We start from the raw sequence: 22,520 nt of genomic DNA, 5'->3' as shown, positions 1-22,520 counted from the left end.
ACTTTCACATCTGAATTTTAAAATATATAAGTAAATACCTGCCAGAACCAAATGATTTGCTTGCTATTTCTTGTGTAATGTCGATATACAGTATTTCTCTGCCAGTCTGCTAAATCGACTTCTTGCATGCCACACAACATTACCTGAGAATCAAGCAAAAGAACTTTTGAGTTAAATTACCACAATGACTTGGTATATAAACAAAAAACATCCTATAAAATTCAAAGTAAGATATACTTTATATAATGTATGATCTTTTAAGAATAAATACTTTTAAAAGTGTTTTGCATTTCTCATTGACAAATAATATTAACACTGTAGAAGATTATAAAAACTGAAGAGAAAAGGCCAGAACTATTTATTTCCCCAAGGAAAACATTTATTCCTATATTGATCAAAAATTAATGCAGTAAATACAAACACGCAAACTTAACAGCAATAAAGACTTGCCCATGGTCACAAAGTTAATGTTAGAGACAAGACTTTAACAAAGTTTTTCATATTTCTAAGACTAGAACTCTAAACACTATGAATAATTCCTCATTTATCTAACATCAATGAACAAGATGTTCCACACAAGTGAATATTCTAAATAAATGAATAAGATTTCAAATGTGTGAAAAATAAGACATGAAAGTAGGTAAAACTCTTTTAAAACACCAAAAAAATTTTTTTCATTTTTAGGAATTATTTTAAAAATGTATTATATATCATCCTACCTTCTGAAACACAAGACATAGAAAATAATTTAATTATCTGATGATTTAGAGTAAGATGCATTACTGATTGTGTCAAAAAAAAAACCTATTGTATTAGCTAAGTAAATGTGGACAATCACATAAGGCCAAAATATTTTCACCAGTAAACTAGAGATACTATTATCTATCCTATATCCATTCTAAGGTGGTATTATAATTAAATGAGTTAATTTATCTTCAAGTGCTTTGAAAACTATGATGTTATATTGAACTACTTGCCATCTAGGGGAGCGGGTGGGCCAAGGAGAGGGAAAATTGAAACATAAGGTTTTGCAAGGGTTAATTTGAAGAATTAGCCATACAAATGTTTTGAAAATAAAAAGCTTTAATAAATTTTTTTTTAAAAAAGATCATGAAGTGGGGGAAAAAAACTTATTATGTTTTGTGCAAATGTATGATAGTATTTCTCTCAGGATGGCAGTCAGTCATAAAATCTGTAGATGCCCATTTGAGAGATGGTATGGTATAGTGAAAAGAGCACCTGATTTGAGATCAGAAATTCTACTGTTTACTATTGGCAAGACTCATGGCAAATCACTTGACCCCTCAATTTTAAGTATGAACTAAGTAAGTTGGGCCAGATGATTGTTAAAGTTCTTTACACCTAGAAACAATATTTTCTTTTAAGAATCAACCCTCTGGGGAACCTAGATGGTGCAGAGGATATAGCACTGGTGCTGGAGTCAGGAGGACCTGAGTTCAAATCAAGCCTCAGATACTTAATACTTCCTAGCTGTGTGGCCCTGGCAAGTCACTTAATCCCAACTCTCTCACAAAAAAAAAAAAAAAACAAAAAAAAAAAACAAGAGAAACAATTCCTCTACAGAGGCTCTGCAAAAACCCACAAACATCTATTCCTATAGCTGTGAATTATTTGGAAAAATTTATTAGTATGCCCCTCAAAGTTACTAAATCCTATCTACTCTTTGAGCCAGGTATATCACTACCAAGTAGGCCTACACTCCAAAGAAACTGAAAAAAAAAAAAAAAAAATGAAAACCACACACACAAACAAACACAAATAGACTTGGTTAGCTGTAAAGAACTGGAAACTAAGGGGATGCTCATCAATGAGGGAATGGGATATGAATTATTGCTGTGCTATAGAAATTTACAAAAGGAATGCTTCCTTTCTCAAAAACATGGGAAGAATTGCATAAACTATGTAAACTGAAGCAATAAGAATAACTCCTGATCTGAATTGAGAATAAGTACAGAGAAAGTAAGCACAGGAAAAAGTCAAGGAATCTCTCTGGTTCTTCCTCTCAGAAATTTGAAGAGGTCAGCTGAGAATTCGGTCTTCCATTGTAAACCTTCAATCAAATCTTTCTGAATTTGTATATTTCCTTGAGAATTTTTTTTCCCTACAGCTGTCTTTTATATTATTTCTTTTATATTTTACAAGAACTATGAGCTCCATGAGACCAAGGATCATATGGTGGATCTTTTTACATCCCTTCTAAGTCTAGCACAGCGGATTTAAACAAAATAATCAGTGCAGAATTCTACTCTCTTAAATCCCTATATAATTATTACTCTGTATAGGCCACTAACTTGGGGAAATGTTCAGCTATTACTGCCCATGATAAATTACTTCAGCAAGTTACGGCTATCAGGTAAAACTGCTTTTGGATGGAAGAGCAAAGAATGATTCTTACATTTTTAATCTAAGTTGTATTGCTTAAAAAAAAAAGGTACAAAATCATTTTTTAATTAGTGTACATTAGTCATTTAATTAGACAGTCTCAGGCAGAATCCCTGCTTAATCAAATGATAGAAATTGAAATTATATTGTTTAATTGCAATGTAAGTACTTCTTAGGGAAGGAAAAAACCCTATAAATTTATCATTTCCTAGAATGTCTCTTTAAAAGAACCTGACCTCCAATTCTTTTTCATCAAAGTACTGAAGCCATTGAAGGGGAACAACTTCATTAAAACCATCAAGAAAAGCTTTGGTTTGGTCTTGTACTCCTCGAGAAAAACGCCATTCTGCCATCAAACTGAAAATAAAGAAGATATTTTAAAAATGAACATCTGTGTGTTAAGGAAAATACTTAAAAATTCTGGAATTTTCTCTTAACATTTTCATGCATAAAGAGGCCTTTCTTCAACCCTCAATTTTCCAAAGAACTATAAATAGTTAGTTTTTAGTATTACTATACAGTGCTATTAAATGAGCATATTCACTATAAAGAAAATGCTACATAAACCAACATATTTGAGTCCAATCTATTCAAAGTAGTGATGGTAACATTTGGTTACCATCCAAAAATGATCCAAAAACGATTGCATGCTCAGGAACAAATCACAAGTTGATAGAAATTGCTATATTTTAGAGATTAATGTTGTGTATTAAAGATATAATTCAGGCAAGAGCAAAATAGACTGATCTACAGGATGAACTGGGGCTAAGAAAAATTTTTTAAAACAATGATGTAGAATCCTGTCATTCTACATAGAAAGGATCAGAATCACTGTCCAAATTAAAAGGCAGAAAATTATATGTATTTAAAGGTTTTAGAATACAAAAAAATACACACTTTTCCTTCAATTGCTAAGGTAAAGGAATTAGGACAATAAAGGTGAATAAAATAAAATTTAATTTAGCATCAAAATATACTTTTACTATTTATTACTTCTTGAATACTTTCCTCATCAGGAAACAAATTTTTTTACAGTCCCTTACTAAAACTAAAAACCCTTATCCAAATCACTATTGTTCCTCTAGTTCCATTTCCCCTATGAAGTTTTTCTCAGGCAAGTGATCTCTCCATATCTTTCCTAAAAGGATGGCTGACTGATTTGCCAATATCAAATAATAAAAATTTGTCAAATATTACATGACAGCCATTACCTTTTTGTATTTCTAAACTCTTTGAGGGCAAGAATAGTGTTTTAAATGTTTTTTCAGTAAAGAGTGTTTAAAATGTTTTTAAAAGTTGATTGCATTTACCAGTGCTTTTCACATAGATGGGCATTCCAAAATATGTGATAAATGACTCATTAAAACTATCCTATGTAGTAGGAAAGCTAAAACTATTGTTTAAATTTAAAAAAAAACAAGATACGAAAGAATTAGTGACTTTCAAAGGTTTGGACCTTGTCAGTGGCTGATCTACTAATTCATTATTACTTTCTTACCAGCTTTCTATACAGGGAAGAATCTTATCTACCAAGATTCAAACATGAAGAGTGCAAAGATTCTCACTAGTCTTATTCTTTTAAACTATATCACCTTACCCAATATATTCTTCCTTGTTCTCCTCAGTCACCAGGATATTAGAACCTCCCAACTTCAGATCATGTGAAGTTACTTTTCCCAAAATCTCCATATCAACTGAAAAATACATTTCCAAGCCACATTCTTCAATGTTGTTGTCTCTGAATTAAGAATAATAATAGTATTAACCCAAAAATGTATATTTCAAGAAAATGAGTTATTAAAAATAGAAATCCACAAACCTTATCCAGATGAGGGAGTTATAGAATTCAGTATCAATAGATTCCAAATCTTTAATAGTAAGCTTCTTACTTAGCATGCGCTTGTAAAATGGCAAAGAAAAACCAGTATCAATAAACTTTCCATGAAACAGTGCCTGCCCAAAAAAATAAAAAGGTTTAGATTTACATAATAACTACTATTTTTTTCATCATTACCGGTAAATAATTGGTACATCAATTCATTATAACATTATGATAAATAATAAATGGGAATAAAAAAATTTGGAAAAACTTATGAACTACTATTCAATAATGAAAAACAGGGCTGGAGACAATTTACAAGCATTTAGTAAATTCTTATCGTGTTTTCCAGATAATATGCCAAGTATTAGGGACACAAAGACAAATTGAGACAATGTCTACTTAGAAGCTCTATGTTTTATATACAGTATACGTGTATAGTGTCTATCTATTTCCTTACCTACCTATCTATCTATATTGATTATATATACATAGGTATATAAGAAAGAAAAAAAAAATAAAGACTAAGTAGTTAGGGAAGAAATCCACTATGATAGCTATCCTTTCCAACTTTGTGTAATCTATAAACAAGCCATATATGTCATCATTAAATCAATGATAAAAATGTAATGGACACATGGTTAAAGATAAATCTCAACAGTAGAGGTGTTTCTCTATATTGACAATGATTCATTATGACTACTACTTCTGCAGTCTAGTCATTCAAACATTTTTCAATGCAGCATAAAACTATCTATTTGGTCCTTACTGTTAAAAAAGCACGCATTTTTCCTGATTCAAATTTCAAACATAAATACTATTATGATAATAACAGTAATAATCTCAACTTGACAGGCATTGTCAGGAAAAGAAGCTAAGAAAAACTGAGGTGCAAGAAAATGAGGTTCAAAGGGTTTAAATGACTTGCTGGTGGATATGAAGCTAATAAGCATTTGAAGTACAATTGAAATTAGGATCTTAACTCCAAATCCAATGTTGCATTTACATCAGATTGCCGTTTCCTAAAGTATCAATTCTACTCTACAATGACTATTATCTTTTCTGAATTCCAGTACTGTCTGAGTCAGTTTCTCTTGAGTTAATACTGTAACCATAAAGAAGAGAAAATGAAATGCTTTCTCTGGAAGATTTAATCTAAAGTGATTAGAAGCAAATGCTTTCTTAATTAGCCTTCTATGATGAAATTAATCTTAGTTAATTTTTTAAAATTTTAGCTAATTAAAAATTTAATTTTTAATTTTCCTTATTGAGTTTTGTTAATATTCTCAAATAAAATATATCTACCTCTAAATTTAAAATGTACTCCAAATAGGAAATAATAGCTTTCAAATGAGTAAAAATGTCAAGTATTTGATATCAGCAAATTCTAAATTCAGTTAACAAAATGGTAATATAAAAAGTCAAGAACTAACCATAGCAATAAAGCGTCCAATGAAACAGAAGTATGAAAGGTGATCTGGATTGATTGTTGATGCTGGATTAATCTGAAGACAGTAATTGCTCTTTCCAGCATACTCAAACAAACAATACATAGGATTCAGTACTTCATGGGAAAGCAAAAAAAACCATTCTCTACAAGAAAAAAAATACAATCAAGTTATTCTGCCTCTTCAATTACTAAGTGTACTGGATTTAAAACAAAATGATCAATGGGCAAAACATATCTCTCTCACCATACAAGCATCATGCATCCTTTTTAATGGATACCTAACAAATTATAAACTCTTCTGCCTAGATGCAAGTTCTTAACTCTTCAATTATCTTCTCACTAATCTCCTATATGTATAAACTTTGCATAAAGTCTGCTCATTGTTTTCCAAATAGGATACACAAATAGTTTTAGCTTCAAAACTTGCTTATAGGGAGTTTGCCAAAATGCCTTTTTTGGGGGGTGGAATTAGGGATAGGGGATTCTAAAGTTCCAGTTCATATTCTACATTTGCCACGAAGCACACCTTGATCTTATGAACATTAATATTTCCTATGAATTCTCTTATCACACATTATACCATTCCTTTCACAATTAGCAACATGCAAACTTTTAAAAACCTGTCTCTAGCATGTATTTAAATTTTTCTGGAAATAAAGGTCTTTGTGTTCTAAGTGTTTTTAGCATATGCTCTACACAGAAGTATTTGTTACTAATAATGATATATATATATATATATATATATATATATATATATATATATATATATATATATGCAATGCTATCAACACAAAAGAAGCTTTATTTTAGCAGTCAATATATCATTAACAAAACTAAAATTATTAAAAAAATAAAATTTTACTTCATTAATACAGCAAACATTAACAAAGAGCTGTATTGGAAAAGCAGTAAATCATCAGAGAGGTGAAGGAACTGGAAGGGGAAAAAATGGATTGGCAATAAAACATGACTAAGGATTAATCAACATACAGAGAGTCTGTGAACTCTAAAGGTATATATACACTATAGAGGAAAGATCCCAATACACTGGGTGGACCTTCTGAGGAAGAATGAGAAGATTGTATTTATTATCCCTCAAGACATTAAATAGGGATGGACTAAAGTACCCACATCAATAAGTTCACAGATCTGTCAAAAAGACTGCAATATTATATAATAGAATTTTTTATTAAATACTTGGGAAGATACAAGAATCCAGTGGGAGAAGGTGTATACAAAAATAATTTCATTACAAAATGTATGAATGATGCAATTTAGTTTATGACATCAATTGCTCAATCTGACAGGGAGTAAAATAGAAAGGCTTCACTGAGTAGGTTAGAATTTCAAATATTTCATTAAAAACATAGCAATATCTCACTTTAATAAAACCTAAAATAAAAATCTCTGAACATATAGCAAAGATAAAGTACAATATTATATATGATTACAAAAGAATTCTTTGTATGATTCTTTAAGTAACAATTTCCTTCATATCATTATTTCAGCTCATGTGTGTTTATAAAAATGTATCTATTTTCATAAAATGATGGTAAACTTGGAATTTAAAAAGAAATAATTTGTTTTGTCTTTTTACCTTGCCAGGCCACCATAATCAAGTCCTTCTTCGCCCCTGAATATTACATACAATCTCCTCCTTAAATCATATGGTTTTAGAGCCATGATCTGGCAAAAAAGCAAAAAAATTCAGAAACAAATAAGCTACATTCTTAAACATTCCTCTCATACAACCATGTTGTTTAATGTTCATCTAGATCAAATGTTTCAAACATGCAGGCAATACTGAGCCAATCTTGTGCTGCTGAACCAAGATTAAAATATAACTGGAAATTAGTTAACAAAATAAGTAAATAATATAGATAGTTTGTTGATATCACTGACCTAAATGATCAAATTCACAAATTTCCTTATTTTATAAGCCTTCTTTAGCTCATGGTATTCACTGTGAATCAACTTTGTACATTTTGAAATCATACCTAGAATTACTATTAGCTAAATAAGTCAAAGGGTTATTCTAATAAAGTCTCTAAATACAATGGTTTTATTTAAACACTGCAAATTTAGAGAAATAGTTTGCACTATGCTTGATAATCCAGGGAGAAATAAAAGAAACAAGAGACACAGCCAGGGACTTTGAAGAGTTCTTAGTTTAGCTCAAAAGAATATGTATCCAAGTGGAAAACTGAGAAATGTACCCAGCAGAATAGAATCAAGTGTAAATATATATGTTTACTGAACTTTTTTGCAACATGATCAAGAAAATCTTGTTCTGACATGCACAAATTAAGCTCATTCATCTATCTACATTTTTGTTTATATTGTTTCTCCTCTTAGAAGAACAATCCTCATATTTATTAAGATCATAATCAAAAAGAAATTAAAAAAAAATCAATAGAAAACATAAACATATCGGCATACAAAGAAAAACATGAAAAACAACTGTATAAGAAACAAAACTTATATTATGCATTTTCTTCTTTAAAGTGTTTATTAACAGTTTGGGCCGCTAAATGGTACACTAAAGAGAGTGCCAAGCTGGGAGACAGGAAGATCTGAGTTCAAAAATCATCTCAGACAATTATTACTTATGTGATCCTGGACATGTCACTTAATACCATTTGTCTCATCTGTAGAATGAAATGGAGTAGAAAATGGCAAACCTCTCTAGTTTCTTTCCCAAGAAAACCCCAAAATGGGGTCAAAAAAAGCCAGACAGAATTAAAGAAAATTAACAAGTTTATTACATTTAACAATGTAGAACAGTGCCAAAATTGATCTACAAATCCAAATTCTACCTGAAGACTTCCTTTAAGACCTACAGATACATTGCTAAATTTCTCTCAATTATACAATGATCTTTACCTTTTCATGAAAATTTCTAGAGGATTTAATAGACTTAATATTCTTATCACAAAGAACTGGTTCCCTACTTTGTTTTTTTCTAAATTTTCAATTAGTAAAAGACAAAAAGAGTTTCTTTGGGTCTTAGCATCCATCCCAGATTCATACATAGAATCTTTTCCTTTTAAGTCCAATTATAGCTAAAGATCACAGTACCACTACTAGGTCTATACCACAAAGAGATCAAACAAAAAGAAAAAGATCCATATTCATAAAGCTCTTTTTGAGGTGAAAAAGATTTAGATATTGAGGGGATGCTCATCAATTGGGGAATAGCTTAACAAGTTGTGGTATATGATTGTGATGAAAGACTACTGTGCTATAAGAAATAATGAAGGAAATAGTTTCAGAAAAACATGTTAAGAACTATGTGAAATGATACAAAGTGAAGGGAGAAGTACCAGGAGATTTCTTGCATAGTAACAGCAATGTTGTAATGATTATCAAATGTGAAAGACTTGGCTACTCTGATTAATTCAATGATGGCAGAAAATGTCAAAGTACCAATTATTAGAAATGCTATTCATCTCCAAAGGGAGAAATGATGAACTCTAAATGCAAACTGATGTGATTTTCTCACTTTCTTTTTTGGGAAATGTGGTTAATATGGAAATATGCTTTATATTTCTTCAGATATATACAACTGGAAAAAAAAAAGAGAAATAAGAAGGGGGTAGTTTCATAAAAATCTGGTAAGACTTATATGCATTGGTGGAGAGTGAACAGAACCAAGAGAACAGTTTACAGAGTAACAAATATTATAAAGATATTTTCATCTTTACAGCTGTGAAAGATTAATAATTGATCAACATGATGATTAAAATACAATCCCAAAGAACTCATGAAAAACAAGCTACTCATACCTCCCATTAGAGAAGTGTTAGTACACTATAGAGTACAAACTTTTGATGGGATATGAGGGTGAGGGGAAAGTTTGGGAAGGATGGGAACACAGTTAATATGGAAATTTGTTTTGTGTGACCATACATATTTTAATGGGTTTTATTTTTCTTGCCTTCTTGATCTCAAATTAAAGGAGAGATCTTTTAAAATATCACTGGACTCATTGACAATCAAGATGAAAAAAGAGCCCTGATACCATCACATTTAAAAAAAAATCATAAATGAAATTATTCATTTATTAGAATAAGAAAAGCAAAAATAGAATACACTGACTACATCATGAAAACAAACTCAAAATGATAGTAATAGTTAAATTAATAAATTAGTAAATAGTTAAAGAAAAAAATATTGTAAGCACACAAAAAATTTAAGTAGCAATGAATCATACTAAATACCAAGGAACACAAGCTTCTCCTAAAAAGTAATAAAAAACCATTACATAAAATATTTGAAAAGGGAAAAGATATAGGTGAACAACTGAAACTAATTTACCAAGCAAATATTAATCCTACAAAGGAAGAAATGATAAGATAGTAATGAAGACACAGTGAAAACTGAGTCTAGAGTTTGGTACTCTACAAAAGAATTGCAAGTTGATATATTGAGAGAATCAAGGTCAAAAGAAAAACTTTTAAACATAGGGTAGCACCTGAGCATGTTTCCATTTAATAACAATTTCCTACAAAACCCAGGTGGTTTAGAATTGGAAAATTTAAGAAATATAAAGCATGGACATACAAAAAACACAAAATATAAAAGCCCACAAATGACAGAAAATTCCAATAAGGAGGCTATTTTGTCAATGATATCTTGTCATGATTTAAGGAGGAAAATTTTTCCCCTATAAAATTAACTACATGTGCTTCAACTGAGACTTTAGGCTAAATTATACCATTTTCTTTTTATTTTCTTACATTCTTAAATGTAAAACAATTAAAATTGTAGGGCTTACAAAACCAATTGAAGGAAAAGAATTAGTAAAATTCACTTAGTAAAAGACAAAAAGAGTTTCTTTAGGTCTCAGCATCCATCCAAGATTCATACATAGAATCTTTTCCTTTTGAGTCCAATTATATCTAAAGATCTATTATAGATCTACTAAATTCAACCAACTTAATAGTAAGGATTATAATCTTCAGGTTGCTTTCATAATCTTTCTTTTAACACATGATGGAAAAGAAAGAGAAATATTACTGATTAAATATATGAATATAGTAATATTTGAACATAACTTACATTTCTAATTCAATCTGGAGAAAAGAAATCTTCACAGAGGTTCCCAAAAATATATCTTAAAGTGATTGAATGATAAACCAAAATTCATTGTAGAGCTACTCTAATTACTATCAGGTACAAGGTATAGATGGGATGTTGCACATTAAGCCAAACAAAATTTTCAAGTAAATGTTTTCTATATGATTATAAGTTTAAAATAACATTAGTACCTTAATAATAAAATGTATGGCATAATAAAGCAATCCCATTTTTGTATGTTACATAAAAATAGTAATAGTGAATAATTTTACCTGTTGGAAAGAGTCTTCAAACAATGTCTGCCGGGACACATTGATTTTCACATGGCTGGGTAGTGCATTAGACTAGAAATATAAGTAATACTATTCAGTATACATACATATTTTACATGAAGACAGAAACAAATATCTTTATGAATGCAATGTTTTTAGTACCTGGCACAAATAACGGAAGTGTGCAAGTTTCCACCGAAAGCTGCGTTCATAAGCAATTTGTGGCCCTTTAGTTCTAAATGAAGTAAAAAATAACTTAGTAAAATTATATAAACTCAGAGTTAGAATAAACATCAAAGTTCATCTACTCCAACCCTAACAAGTTTCCACTTTAAGACTCCTAGTAATAGGCAACACTAATACAACAAACTGATACAAATTTTTGGAAAGCTCTAATTTGAATAATTCTTCAAATTTAGTTAAAATCTTCTTCTCTATAACTTTAACATACTTCTGCTTCTATCCTTTGTCAAGTAAAAGGAAGCTAATACTTTTTACACTAAACATCCAAGTGAAAATTACTAAGTTCAATTTTCAATGCTGAACTTGAGATACAATAACTATACATTTATCACCCTAAAAAATATCACCCTGAAGTATTATAGATATAAAAATGAAAAAAATATCAAAACAAAAATAGCTCTTCCACTAATAGAACTTACAAAATTCTAAAAGAAAATCATAACTCCACTTTTACAAGTTTCATCTTTATCTGTGAAGAAAATACCTGACACATAAAAAGGAGATTTAATATATAGTCTATAAATTTTTGGCCTTTGTCATTTCTTATTCCTAAATTATATTTTCCTTTTTTCCCCTTCTTATTTTTTCCTAATGCACATCTTTATGTTGAAGTTACAGAATAAGAAAGCATATTTTGACTTATTTTGCAGGATCTATTGTAGAATTCCTCTAATCTTTTTTCTCTACAACAGATGTTGGCATCTAAGCTATAATCGTTTTCATTTTGTGGTATAGTTACTGGAGAGGACATTTTCTTTTTTTCATGCTTAAGCACCGCAATGCAAGATACTCAAAGGTTCAATGGAATGCTTTTGTATATGCCAAAAAACCAATTCTACTTTTTCTTATTGGTACTATCAAGGAGAACCTGTGAACCATTAAAACCACAATTTTGTTTTGCCTTCTGGTTTGAGTCATAAGGTCCTTGCCTCACATACAGAATCCCATTCCCAAATTGCTTTTTACATCACCTGTCAAATACATTCCCCTCCTTTGGACGCATATATCCAACAACTCTACATTAATTTCTTATTGCTTCTCAACTGGATTATTACAAGTGCTTTCTAATTCATCTTCAGTTCTTAAGTATCTCCCCAATCCAATCTATCCTCTAAGTTTAAACAAGATAATTTTTCTAAAGTAAAGGTTTGACCAGGTTATCCCTCCTGCTATAAGTTCCAGAGGCTCCTCACAGATATGAGGATAAAGCTCTTCAAAAACTGCTCCTTTTCCATATTTCCAGTCTTCTTCTAATCTACTCTCCATTCATTTTATGATCAAACTCCACTGCTGTGCCTCAAATATAACCTGTTTCTTTCCTATAAATCAGGGTTTCTCTTTCCATTCCAACTCCTAACCTCAGAAAATGAGACTTTCTGCTGTTTAAAAACAAGTCTCCACAACATCTTTAAAAATTCTCACTAGATTCTATCATTCCTATTCATAAACATTCTATACCATACAGTATCTTCTCAGCCATACTCTTTGAAGATCTCTACATGGTACTACCATTTTCATTACTCTTATTTCAAAATAGTCTGGAAATCTAGCTTCCAAACTGATGAATTAAACTGCAATCACCAAAGGTACCAATGATCTCTTAATTCTCAAATACAATGGCCTTTTCTTTCTTTCTTTTTTTTGTCTCCCCCCCTCCCCCATCTTTTACTTCCCACTCTCTATCTCCTCTTATATCTTCATAAATTTTGGAAGGTGCTATACCTTTCATGATATATATATAAATAAAATAGTGTTGCCTATTTAACCTATTCCTGATGTGAGTAGGTTTTCAGAATAAGAGTCCTCCTTCCCTCTCTAATACCTGTATGTCTATTTTTTCTCTGCACCTCATTGGTATAAATTTTTCTTTTTGAGCCACCCGATTACTGGTATCAATCTTAATCATGTGGTATACATTTCCATGTAAAAAACAATGTATCCACGTTAAATTCCTTGAGAGTAATCTTGAATATTGGTTTTTATATGTTAAATTTTCTGATGAATTCAGGTTTGATTGAAAGTATTGAAAACTGCCAAATTTGTTTAATGTCCCTTTTTTTTTTTCATTCAGTATAATAGATAATTTTGCTGGATATGATATTTTTGACCACATGCCTACATACTTCTTTTAACTGTCTGTAGATATGATTCAGGATTTACAATCTCTTATTTTTTTTTTTTTTAATTTAATAGCCTTTTATTTACAGGATTTATACATGGGTAACTTTACAGCATTAACAATTGCCAAACCTCTTGTTCCAATTTTTCACCTCTTACCCCCCCCACCCCCTCCCCTAGATGGCAGGATGACCAGTAGATGTTAAATATATTAAAATATAACTTAGATACACAATAAGTATACATGACCAAAACATTATTTTGCTGTACAAAAAGAATCAGACTCTGAATTATTGTACAATTAGCTTGTGAAGGAAATCAAAAATGCATGTGTGCATAAATATAGGGATTGGGAATTTAATGTAATGGTTTTTAGTCATCTCCCAGAGTTCTTTTTCTGGGTATAGCTAGTTCAGTTCATTACTGCTCCATTAGAAATGATTTGGTTGATCTCGTTGCTGAGGATGGCCTGATCCATCAGAACTGGTCATCATCTAGTATTGTTGTTGAAGTATATAATGATCTCCTGGTCCTGCTCATTTCACTCAGCATCAGTTCGTGTAAGTCTCTCCAGGCCTTTCTGAAATCATCCTGTTGGTCATTTCTTACAGAACAGTAATATTCCATAATTTTCATATACCACAATTTATTCAGCCATTCTCCAACTGATGGACATCCATTCAGTTTCCAGTTTCTAGCCACTACAAAAAGGGCTGCCACAAACATTCGTGCACATACAGGTCCCTTTCCCTTCTTTATAATCTCTTTGGGATATAATCCCAGTAGTAACACTGCTGGATCAAAGGGTATGCACAGTTTGATAACTTTTTGAGCATAGTTCCAAACTACTCTCCAAAATGGTTGGATTCGTTCACAACTCCACCAACAATGCATCAATGTCCCAGTTTTCCCGCATCCCCTCCAACAATCATCATTATTTTTTCCTGTCATCTTAGCCAATCTGACAGGTGTGTAGTGGTATCTTAGAGTTGTCTTAATTTGCATTTCTCTGATTAATAATGACTTGGAGCATCTTTTCATATGACTAGAAATAGTTTCAATTTCTTCATCTGAGAATTGTCTGTTCATATCCTTTGACCATTTTTCAATTGGAGAATGGCTTGATTTTTTATAAATTAGAGTTAATTCTCTATATATTTTGGAAATGAGGCCTTTATCAGAACCTTTGACTGTAAAAATATTTTCCCAGTTTATTGCTTCCCTTCTAATCTTGTCTGCATTAGTTTTGTTTGTACAAAAACTTTTCAGTTTGGTATAATCGAAATTTTCTATTTTGTGATCAGTAATGATCTCTAGTTCTGCTTTGGTCATAAAGACCTTCCCCTTCCACAGGTCTGAGAGGTAAACTATCCTATGTTCCTCTAATTTATTAATAATTTCATTCTTTATGCCTAGGTCATGAACCCATTTTGACCTTATCTTGGTGTACGGCGTTAAGTATGGATCAATGCCTAGTTTCTGCCATATTAGTTTCCAATTTTCCCAGCAATTTTTATCAAACAGTAAGTTCTTATCCCAAAAGCTGGGATCTTTGGGTTTGTCAAAGACTAGGTTGCTATATTTGTTGACTGTTTTATCCCTTGAACCTAATCTATTCCACTGATCAACTAATCTATTCCTTAGCCAATACCAAATAGTTTTGGTAACTGCTGCTCTATAATATAATTTTAGATCTGGTACAGCTAAGCCACCTTCATTTGATTTTTTTTTCATTAATTCCCTTGAAATTCTTGACCTTTTGTTTTTCCATATGAACTTTGTTGTTATTTTTTCTAGGTCATTAAAAGTTTTTTGGGAGTCTGATTGGTATAGCGCTAAATAAATAGATTAGTTTAGGTAATATTGTCATCTTTATTATATTTGCTCGCCCTATCCAAGAGCATTTAATATTTTTCCAATTGGTTAGATCAGACTTAATTTGTGTGAAAAGTGGTCTGTAATTTTGCTCATAAAGTTTCTGATTTTCCCTTGGCAGATAGATTCCTAAATATTTTATATTATCAGTAGTTACTTTAAATGGAATTTCTCTTTGTAACTCTGACTGTTGGATTTTGTTAGTGATATATAAGAATGCTGATGACTTATGTGGGTTTCTTTTATAACCAGCAACTTTGCTAAAGTTGTGGATTACTTCTAATAACTTTTTAGCAGAATCTCTGGGGTTCTCTAAGTATACCATCATGTCATCGGCAAAGAGTGATAATTTGGCTTCCTCATTGCCTATTCTTATTCCTTTAATCTCTTTCTCAGCTCTTATTGCTATAGCTAGCGTTTCTAATACAATATTAAATAGTAACGGTGATTACAATCTCTTATTGTGGCTGCTGCTAAGTCCTGTATAATTCTAAGTACAGCTTTAGCACGTTTGAGTTTTTTTTCCTTGTTTCTTCCAAATTTTCTTTTTGATCCAGAGATTTCCAAATCTGACAATAATATTCATGTGTTTTCCACAAAGGATCCCTTCGAGGTGATGATTAGTGGATTTTTTTCTATTTCTACTTTCTCCTCATGCTCTATCACACCAGGACAATTTTCTTGGAATATTTCTTGCATTATTGTGTCAAAGTTCTTTTTTTGGTCACTGTTTTCAGGCATTCCAATTATTCTTATATTTTCGTTTTTTTAATCTGTTCTCCAGATCTGTTGTTTTTCTTATAAGATGTTTCACATTCTGTTCAAATTTCTCATGCTTTATATTTTGTTTTGTTATTTTTTGTTCTCTTATAGCTTCACTGGCTTCCCTTTGCCCAATTCTAATTTTCAAAGAGTTATTTTCATCTTTTAAGACTCTCTTTTGATAATTGAATAATTTTTTTTTTCCAGTCTTCTTGTTCTTCTAGGATAGTTTTTATTTTTGTTTTTCCTCAATGTCTATCATTTGATTTTTAAATTTTTTAGGTTCTTCTATAAATTCTCCCTGGGCAGGAAGTCATTAAACATTGCTCTTTGGGGTAGAAAAAGATTTTTTTGCTTTGGTATCTCCTATAAAGATGAAGCCTGATCTTCCCTATTCCCATAGTAAATTTCTATGGTTGAGTTCTTTCTTTAGTGGTTCATTTTTATTGTTTGTTTGCTTTTTGTTTTCTTTCTCATTTTTTTCTTTTATATCTGACTTTTGTGTAACATGACAATTGTACATTGAACTGCACATGTTTAATATATATTGGATTACTTGATGTCTAGGGAAAGGGATAGGAAGAAGGGAAGGAAAAAAATGTGGAACACAAAGTTTTGCGAGAATCAATGCTGAAAACTATCTTTGCAGATATTTTGAAAATAAAAAGCTATTATTTAAAATAAAAAGGAAGAAAATAAAGCGCAGGTCTGACTATGTCACTCCCTTACTCAATAAATTCCAGTGTCTATTATTTTTAGGCTTTAGCTCTTCATACCACCTGATCTCTATTCTATTTTTTTAAGTCTCCTTGTAATACTATAGTACTCCATTGAGTATATAATGTAGTACTCCATTGAGTATATAATGTAGTACTCCATTGAGTAATAGTTTAACCATACTGGCCTACTTGTTTGTCACACAAGATATGCCCTGTTTTATCTATGACTGTTTATAATGAATGTCCCCCATTTGTAGAATGCACTTTGTCCTTAACTCTGCCTCCTCGAATCCCTAGCTGCCATAAAGACTCAGCTCAATCTTTACCTTCTACAAAGAGTCTTCTCTGGTTCCTACAGCTGTGAATGCCTTCACTTCTAAAGTTATTTCTTCCACTGTATATACCACATTGCCTATTTTCCCACTGATAGGACAAGTCCACTGACAGATCAGAAGGATATTCTGCAGAGACATCTTTTTATGCTGACATTAACCTCTTATATATTTAAACAAGTCTGAAGCTACATAGCTTACATTTCTCCATCTTGTCCATCAAAACAGCATATGAGATGTTGACAAAATGTTTTGCCAATATTTAAGCATATCAAATCTGCAACAATTCCCTGATTTGCCATATTCTATTAAAGTTATTGATAATAGGATATACTGTGACATATTTAACATATATAGGACTGCTTGCCATCTGGGGGAGAGACTGGAGGGAAGGGAAAAGTTGGAACAGAAGTGAGTACAAGGGATAATGTTGTAAAAAATTACCCAGGCATGGGTTCTGTCAATAAAAAGTTATAATTATTAAAAAAAAAGATTATGTGAAAAAAGAAAAAAATAATAAAGTTATTGATAAGAGAAAAAGTAACCATTCATAGAATGGCAACCAGTTTGATAAAGGAGTTTGAGATCTTGGTACAAATAAATGGGGATGTACACAAAATAAGATTTATCAGGATATAACTATTGTCAGATATTTAAAGAACTGTCACATGAAAGAGGGATTAGCCTTATCCAGAGGGTAGAAATATATATAAGTAACAGAAGAAGAAAAAAAGCTGATTTAGTCTTAGTTTTATTAAAAATTCCTAAAATTGAGCTATTTCAAAGAAGAATAGTATGTCTGCCCAGGTAATAAGGATGTTCCTCCTTGGAGGTCTCCAAACAAAGGCTGGTTTACCAATTGCTGAGTTTGTTGTAGAAAATACTTTTGTTCAGATATAAGCTGACTATATTTTCTTATACTGACTAATGGCTAGATATTTAGTAATGAATGTTTTTAGCCTTAAGTCATAAAACAAAGAAAAACATAAGAGTCCTTAGTGCTGTATTATTCTTTCCACATTAGATTAACTGTAAAGTTGTGAAGAGGAGTACAAAGGGTTCTAAGCATTATCTTTCCTATATTGTTCCCTCAATCTGAAGTGTTTTCTCAATTTCATCTCAAATTCTCCCTACCTATAAATCCTCCCCTATATGACAGATCATTCATTAATTCATGTATCAATAGACATTTATTAAACTCCTGCTATGTGCCAGGGATAGGACTAGGCACTAGGGAATCAAAGGAAAAGATAAAACGCTTCTTCTAGGCAGCTGTTTGGTAGAGTAAATGGAGCACTGTTAGAGCCTGGAAGAGAAGAGTGTCAATACAGCCGCAGACACTTACTAGTTGTATGACCTGGGACAAGTCATTTAACCTGTTTGCCTCAATGACCTCAATTGTAAACTGGAGATAATAAATGTGAAGATCAAATGAAATAATATGTGTAAAATGTGTAGCAATATCCATAGCATACAATATTCATTTACTAAATTCTTATTTCTTTCCCCTTTGGGGAAAATACAACTTAAACACAGAAAATTAAACATAAAATATATACAAGACCATAGCACCTTCTGAATTTACTGTTTGCACCACATCAATGTGAATATCCAGAGTGAATGATGAATTCCTAAGTGTAGCTTTGTTGTTCAGTCATGTCTGAATCTTTGCACCTCATTTTGGGTTTTCTTGAGTTTCCTTGGCGATTACTAGGCTAGTCTGCCATTTCCTTCTCCAGTTCATTTTACAGATGAGGAAATTGAGGCAAATGGGGTCTAGTGACTTGCCCAGGGATATTCAGCTAACAAGTGTCTGAGGTCAGAATTGACCTCAGGGAGGGGAGTTTTGCGGATTCTAAGTTCAGAACTCTATCCACTGCACCACTTTGCTGCCCTAAAATGTAAATACTGGACACCAAAGAAACTACCCCAAATTTGGATTATGTTTTTTATATTCATAGATGCATAGGTTGTTATTGTTGTTTTTTTTTACTGTTAAGTGTAGCATTTTAAAAGTGTCCCTGAGTTGCTCTGGATTATAAAAGAAAATAAAACCTGAGAACTGGAGGAAGAGGCCAGTAGAATCCTAGAGGGTATCTGAAGTAATAATAATAAGAGAGCTGGGTACTTCCTGTTTGCATCTCATATCTTTAGTTAAGTCACAAGATCAGAATAAACAGACCCACAAAAATTATGCCTATGCTTATTCTATCCTATAATCTGAGATAAAGAAATAGTAATTGGTTAAGGTCCCTGAGCTTCAGTCATGTTCTCTTTCATCAGATCCTGGAGGCAGGATTGTTTTTCACATTTTTCCATTAATTTTTTTATACCACTTGATAAAATACTTTGAATCTGGATGGTCAAATATTTATTGATGAATTTAGATTTAGTTACCTGGAAAATCTTTATTTTATTCCCCATCAATAACAAATTTATAAAACATTATTGCTATAGATTTTCACCACAAACATAACTATTATTTAACATTCTCAGGATTCTAAATTAGATGTATTGCCAAAACCAAAAAGTAATGTTTTAAAAGAACATTAATTTTTCACTTACACAGAGGATTTCCCAGTACGAGGATCCTTAAATGTCGTTGTCTTTGTGTTATGGTCAACAAAATACTTAAGACCTTCTCTAGTATATCTGATTTCCCAGCCTTCTGGAAGGGGACTTTCAGGCAATAAACTGCAAGATAAATTTATTTTAAAAAGCTAAACATAATTTTTCTACATCAAAAATATCTACTGCTATTTTAATATATTTCAATGAATACAAACTAAATACAATGTACTCACTCACCCTTGAGTTCTTGGGTCTTCCCATTGTGTTGTTTTGGTGTTATGATTCACAAAGTAAACTCTGTCATTTGAATCTACTCTTTTTTCTAAAAATAAACAAACAAATAGAATAATACAAAAAGTATTTAACTTAAAAAGTCCTATGTTATATTGTATCTTTATATACTTCTGGAAATAGCATATTATCTTACCCCAACCTGGTGGCAAAGGACCAAGAGGATCATTTTCTGCAGATAACATTGAAGCCTAATTTAAAAGAGAAAAACAAAACAAAACAAGTATTTGAATGTGTTCTTTACTTTTAAAAGAATTTTCAAAATCATAAAATTTAGAAATGCTATTTAATTTCATAGTAGCTAAAATTTTTTCAATCCAAATATGCATTTAAACAGAGCCATGAATTTGAAAGCAAAGATTCCTATAAAAATATATTATGTGTAATAAAAATGATTGACCAGTTGAAGAGATTGCTTTCTAAATTTTCAATTTCCTAAAAGAAGACATAATATGTAGGCAAACTCTACCAAAAGATCCTTCTGCAAAAATCAAATGGAAAAGGGAAAAAATAAAAAAAGGAGGAAAAAATATTATAATGTCTGAAATAATAGTTTTTAAAACTGATAAAAGTAAAATCTTTAGACCACAATTATTCAAAAATAACACTTTAAAATAAATATCTTAATTATCATTAAAAATATAAGATTATTTGAACTCAGTTAATTCAAAGACTGTTTTCTTCAATATTTTATATCTAAAATCAACATAATATCTGTAGAGGGAAAGGACACCAACTCAGTGATTTAAAGTATGGGCTTGGAAAGAATTAATGCAAAAGAACCACACTGCTATTAAAATCTTAAGAGTGTACACACACACACACACACACACACACACAGAAAATTTTGGTATTAAGGTGCTCTGAGATAAGCATTTCAATGAATTAAAACTTCTAAATATTAACTACTGTAAGTAGGATGGATCCTCACTGGGGAAAAAAGATTCAATTCATAAGGATAAAATTTAAAAGAGTATAACAAATCTGAAATTGCTATTACTTGAAAATTCATTTCTTGATTACATAATATTTTATACTTAAACACTTTGGCATTTAACTTTATATTTTTGAAAAATGTTTTGTAAAAAGTAATTCTTAATAGATTGTTAACATAAATTAGAAAATTTTTATTTGTCTTTTACTAGCTAACAAAATTAAACTAAGAAACACACATGTTTTTAGTTTTTGATCTTTTCTTGTACCCATAGGATCTTAAAAAATACTTGAAATTATCTTTACAGCGTGACTCTGATCAATCAGAAATTTCTCAATTATGTTTTTCAATATGTAAAAAGCTATTTGTATCTGAGGTGTCATATTACATATTCTTATTCCATATATATGGTTAAAAGCACCAAAGGCCCTAATTATCCAACAATTATATTAAGTCTTTATTAAACATCATAATGTTAAATGAGCAATATTAAAATATTAATGTTCTGACTTAGGTGTAGCTTTTACTTATACCATAGTTTTCTTGAAACAAATTCACATTAGAAATTCAAAAAAGGAAAATCTCTAAACTGAAATTTAATAATCAACTGCTCAAAGGGGGGGGGGGGAAATTTTACAATAATTTCATTAAATGATTTCTATGTTTGTTTGTCCATAAGGTGGTACTTTTAAATATGTATACGTGGAGCAGTTAAATTAAAAACCAGTCTGCCTTGCTGAAATTACCCAATTGTCAATTGGAAAATTAACATTATTGTTATAATATCGTTTTGGTTCCTCCTTCCAACTGATTTCCATTATCCACACAGAAGAAAAAATTAAATCATGAGCCTAGAAGAATAGCTAACTAGAATAATTTGGGATGAGGTTCTAAGCTAAATTTCTAAACTGGTAGAACTGTACAAAGAATCAATTTACACAGAAGAAAATTTATTTCATCCAATAGACATGGATATGTCTATCCACAATGTCTCAAACTTGAAATTAAAACAATGAATAACACTCTTAAAAATCTCCACTAGGATAGAATCCAACCATCATGGCCAAAATTAAAAATATGTATCAGACTTTCAGTTTTACAAAATCAGAGAAATGGAAGGAAGCTCTCAAAGACATCTAGACCTATTCAATACTAAAACGTCTGAAAAGCAAATAACCAGGCTTTGTTGGAAGGCTTCCAGTGAGACAAAACCTAGTATCTCTTAAGGCAACTCATTCTACTTCTTTATAGTTGTAATTAATAAGAAACATTTTCTTGTGTTAAGCCTAAACTTGTGTCTTTGAAGGTTCAATAAAAATAACTAGTATTTATATTGTTCCTTAAGGTTTCAAAAGAATTTTACAAGTATTATCTTATCCTCACAACAATGTGAAAGCTGGGTGCTTTTATTATTTCCATTTTACAAATGAAATAACTAAGGAAGGCAAAGATTAAGTGACATGCCCAAGAACATGCTACTAGCATACAAAGTTAATTGGATCTTCTGTTTTCCTGTCTAGTGCTCCATCTAAGCCACTCATTTGGGTAATTAAACTCAATGCCCCTAGTTTTGTTACTAGAGACCATGCATATAAGCTTGACCACATTTTCTCTTCTTCAAGCAAAATAAAAGCAGTTCCTTCAAATGATCT

The 22,520-nt window shown here is 31.0% G+C and overlaps 1 protein-coding gene across 5 annotated transcripts in view; it reads right to left on the bottom strand.

Moving 5' to 3' along the window:
- WWP1 (WW domain containing E3 ubiquitin protein ligase 1) overlaps positions 1-22,520 on the bottom strand; it is a 138,132-nt gene that overhangs the window by 5,820 nt on the left and 109,792 nt on the right. For all 5 annotated transcript variants that reach the window (XM_031946951.1, XM_031946950.1, XM_023496382.2 and 2 more), the window contains 11 exons: positions 20,071-20,125; positions 19,881-19,965; positions 19,638-19,766; positions 11,186-11,258; positions 11,024-11,095; positions 7,270-7,358; positions 5,656-5,815; positions 4,223-4,356; positions 4,001-4,141; positions 2,640-2,760; positions 39-143 (listed from right to left, as the gene is read on the bottom strand). In XM_031946951.1, coding sequence (XP_031802811.1) covers positions 39-143; positions 2,640-2,760; positions 4,001-4,141; positions 4,223-4,356; positions 5,656-5,815; positions 7,270-7,358; positions 11,024-11,095; positions 11,186-11,258; positions 19,638-19,766; positions 19,881-19,965; positions 20,071-20,125 — 1,164 coding nt within the window. The remainder of the gene's footprint in view (positions 1-38; positions 144-2,639; positions 2,761-4,000; positions 4,142-4,222; positions 4,357-5,655; positions 5,816-7,269; positions 7,359-11,023; positions 11,096-11,185; positions 11,259-19,637; positions 19,767-19,880; positions 19,966-20,070; positions 20,126-22,520) is intronic.

This window comes from Sarcophilus harrisii, chromosome 1 (genome assembly GCF_902635505.1).
Source record: "Sarcophilus harrisii chromosome 1, mSarHar1.11, whole genome shotgun sequence".
Classification (NCBI taxonomy): Eukaryota; Metazoa; Chordata; class Mammalia; order Dasyuromorphia; family Dasyuridae; genus Sarcophilus; species Sarcophilus harrisii.
The sequence above is the reverse complement of the archived record's forward strand: the minus strand, read 5'-3'. Positions and strand labels throughout refer to the sequence as shown.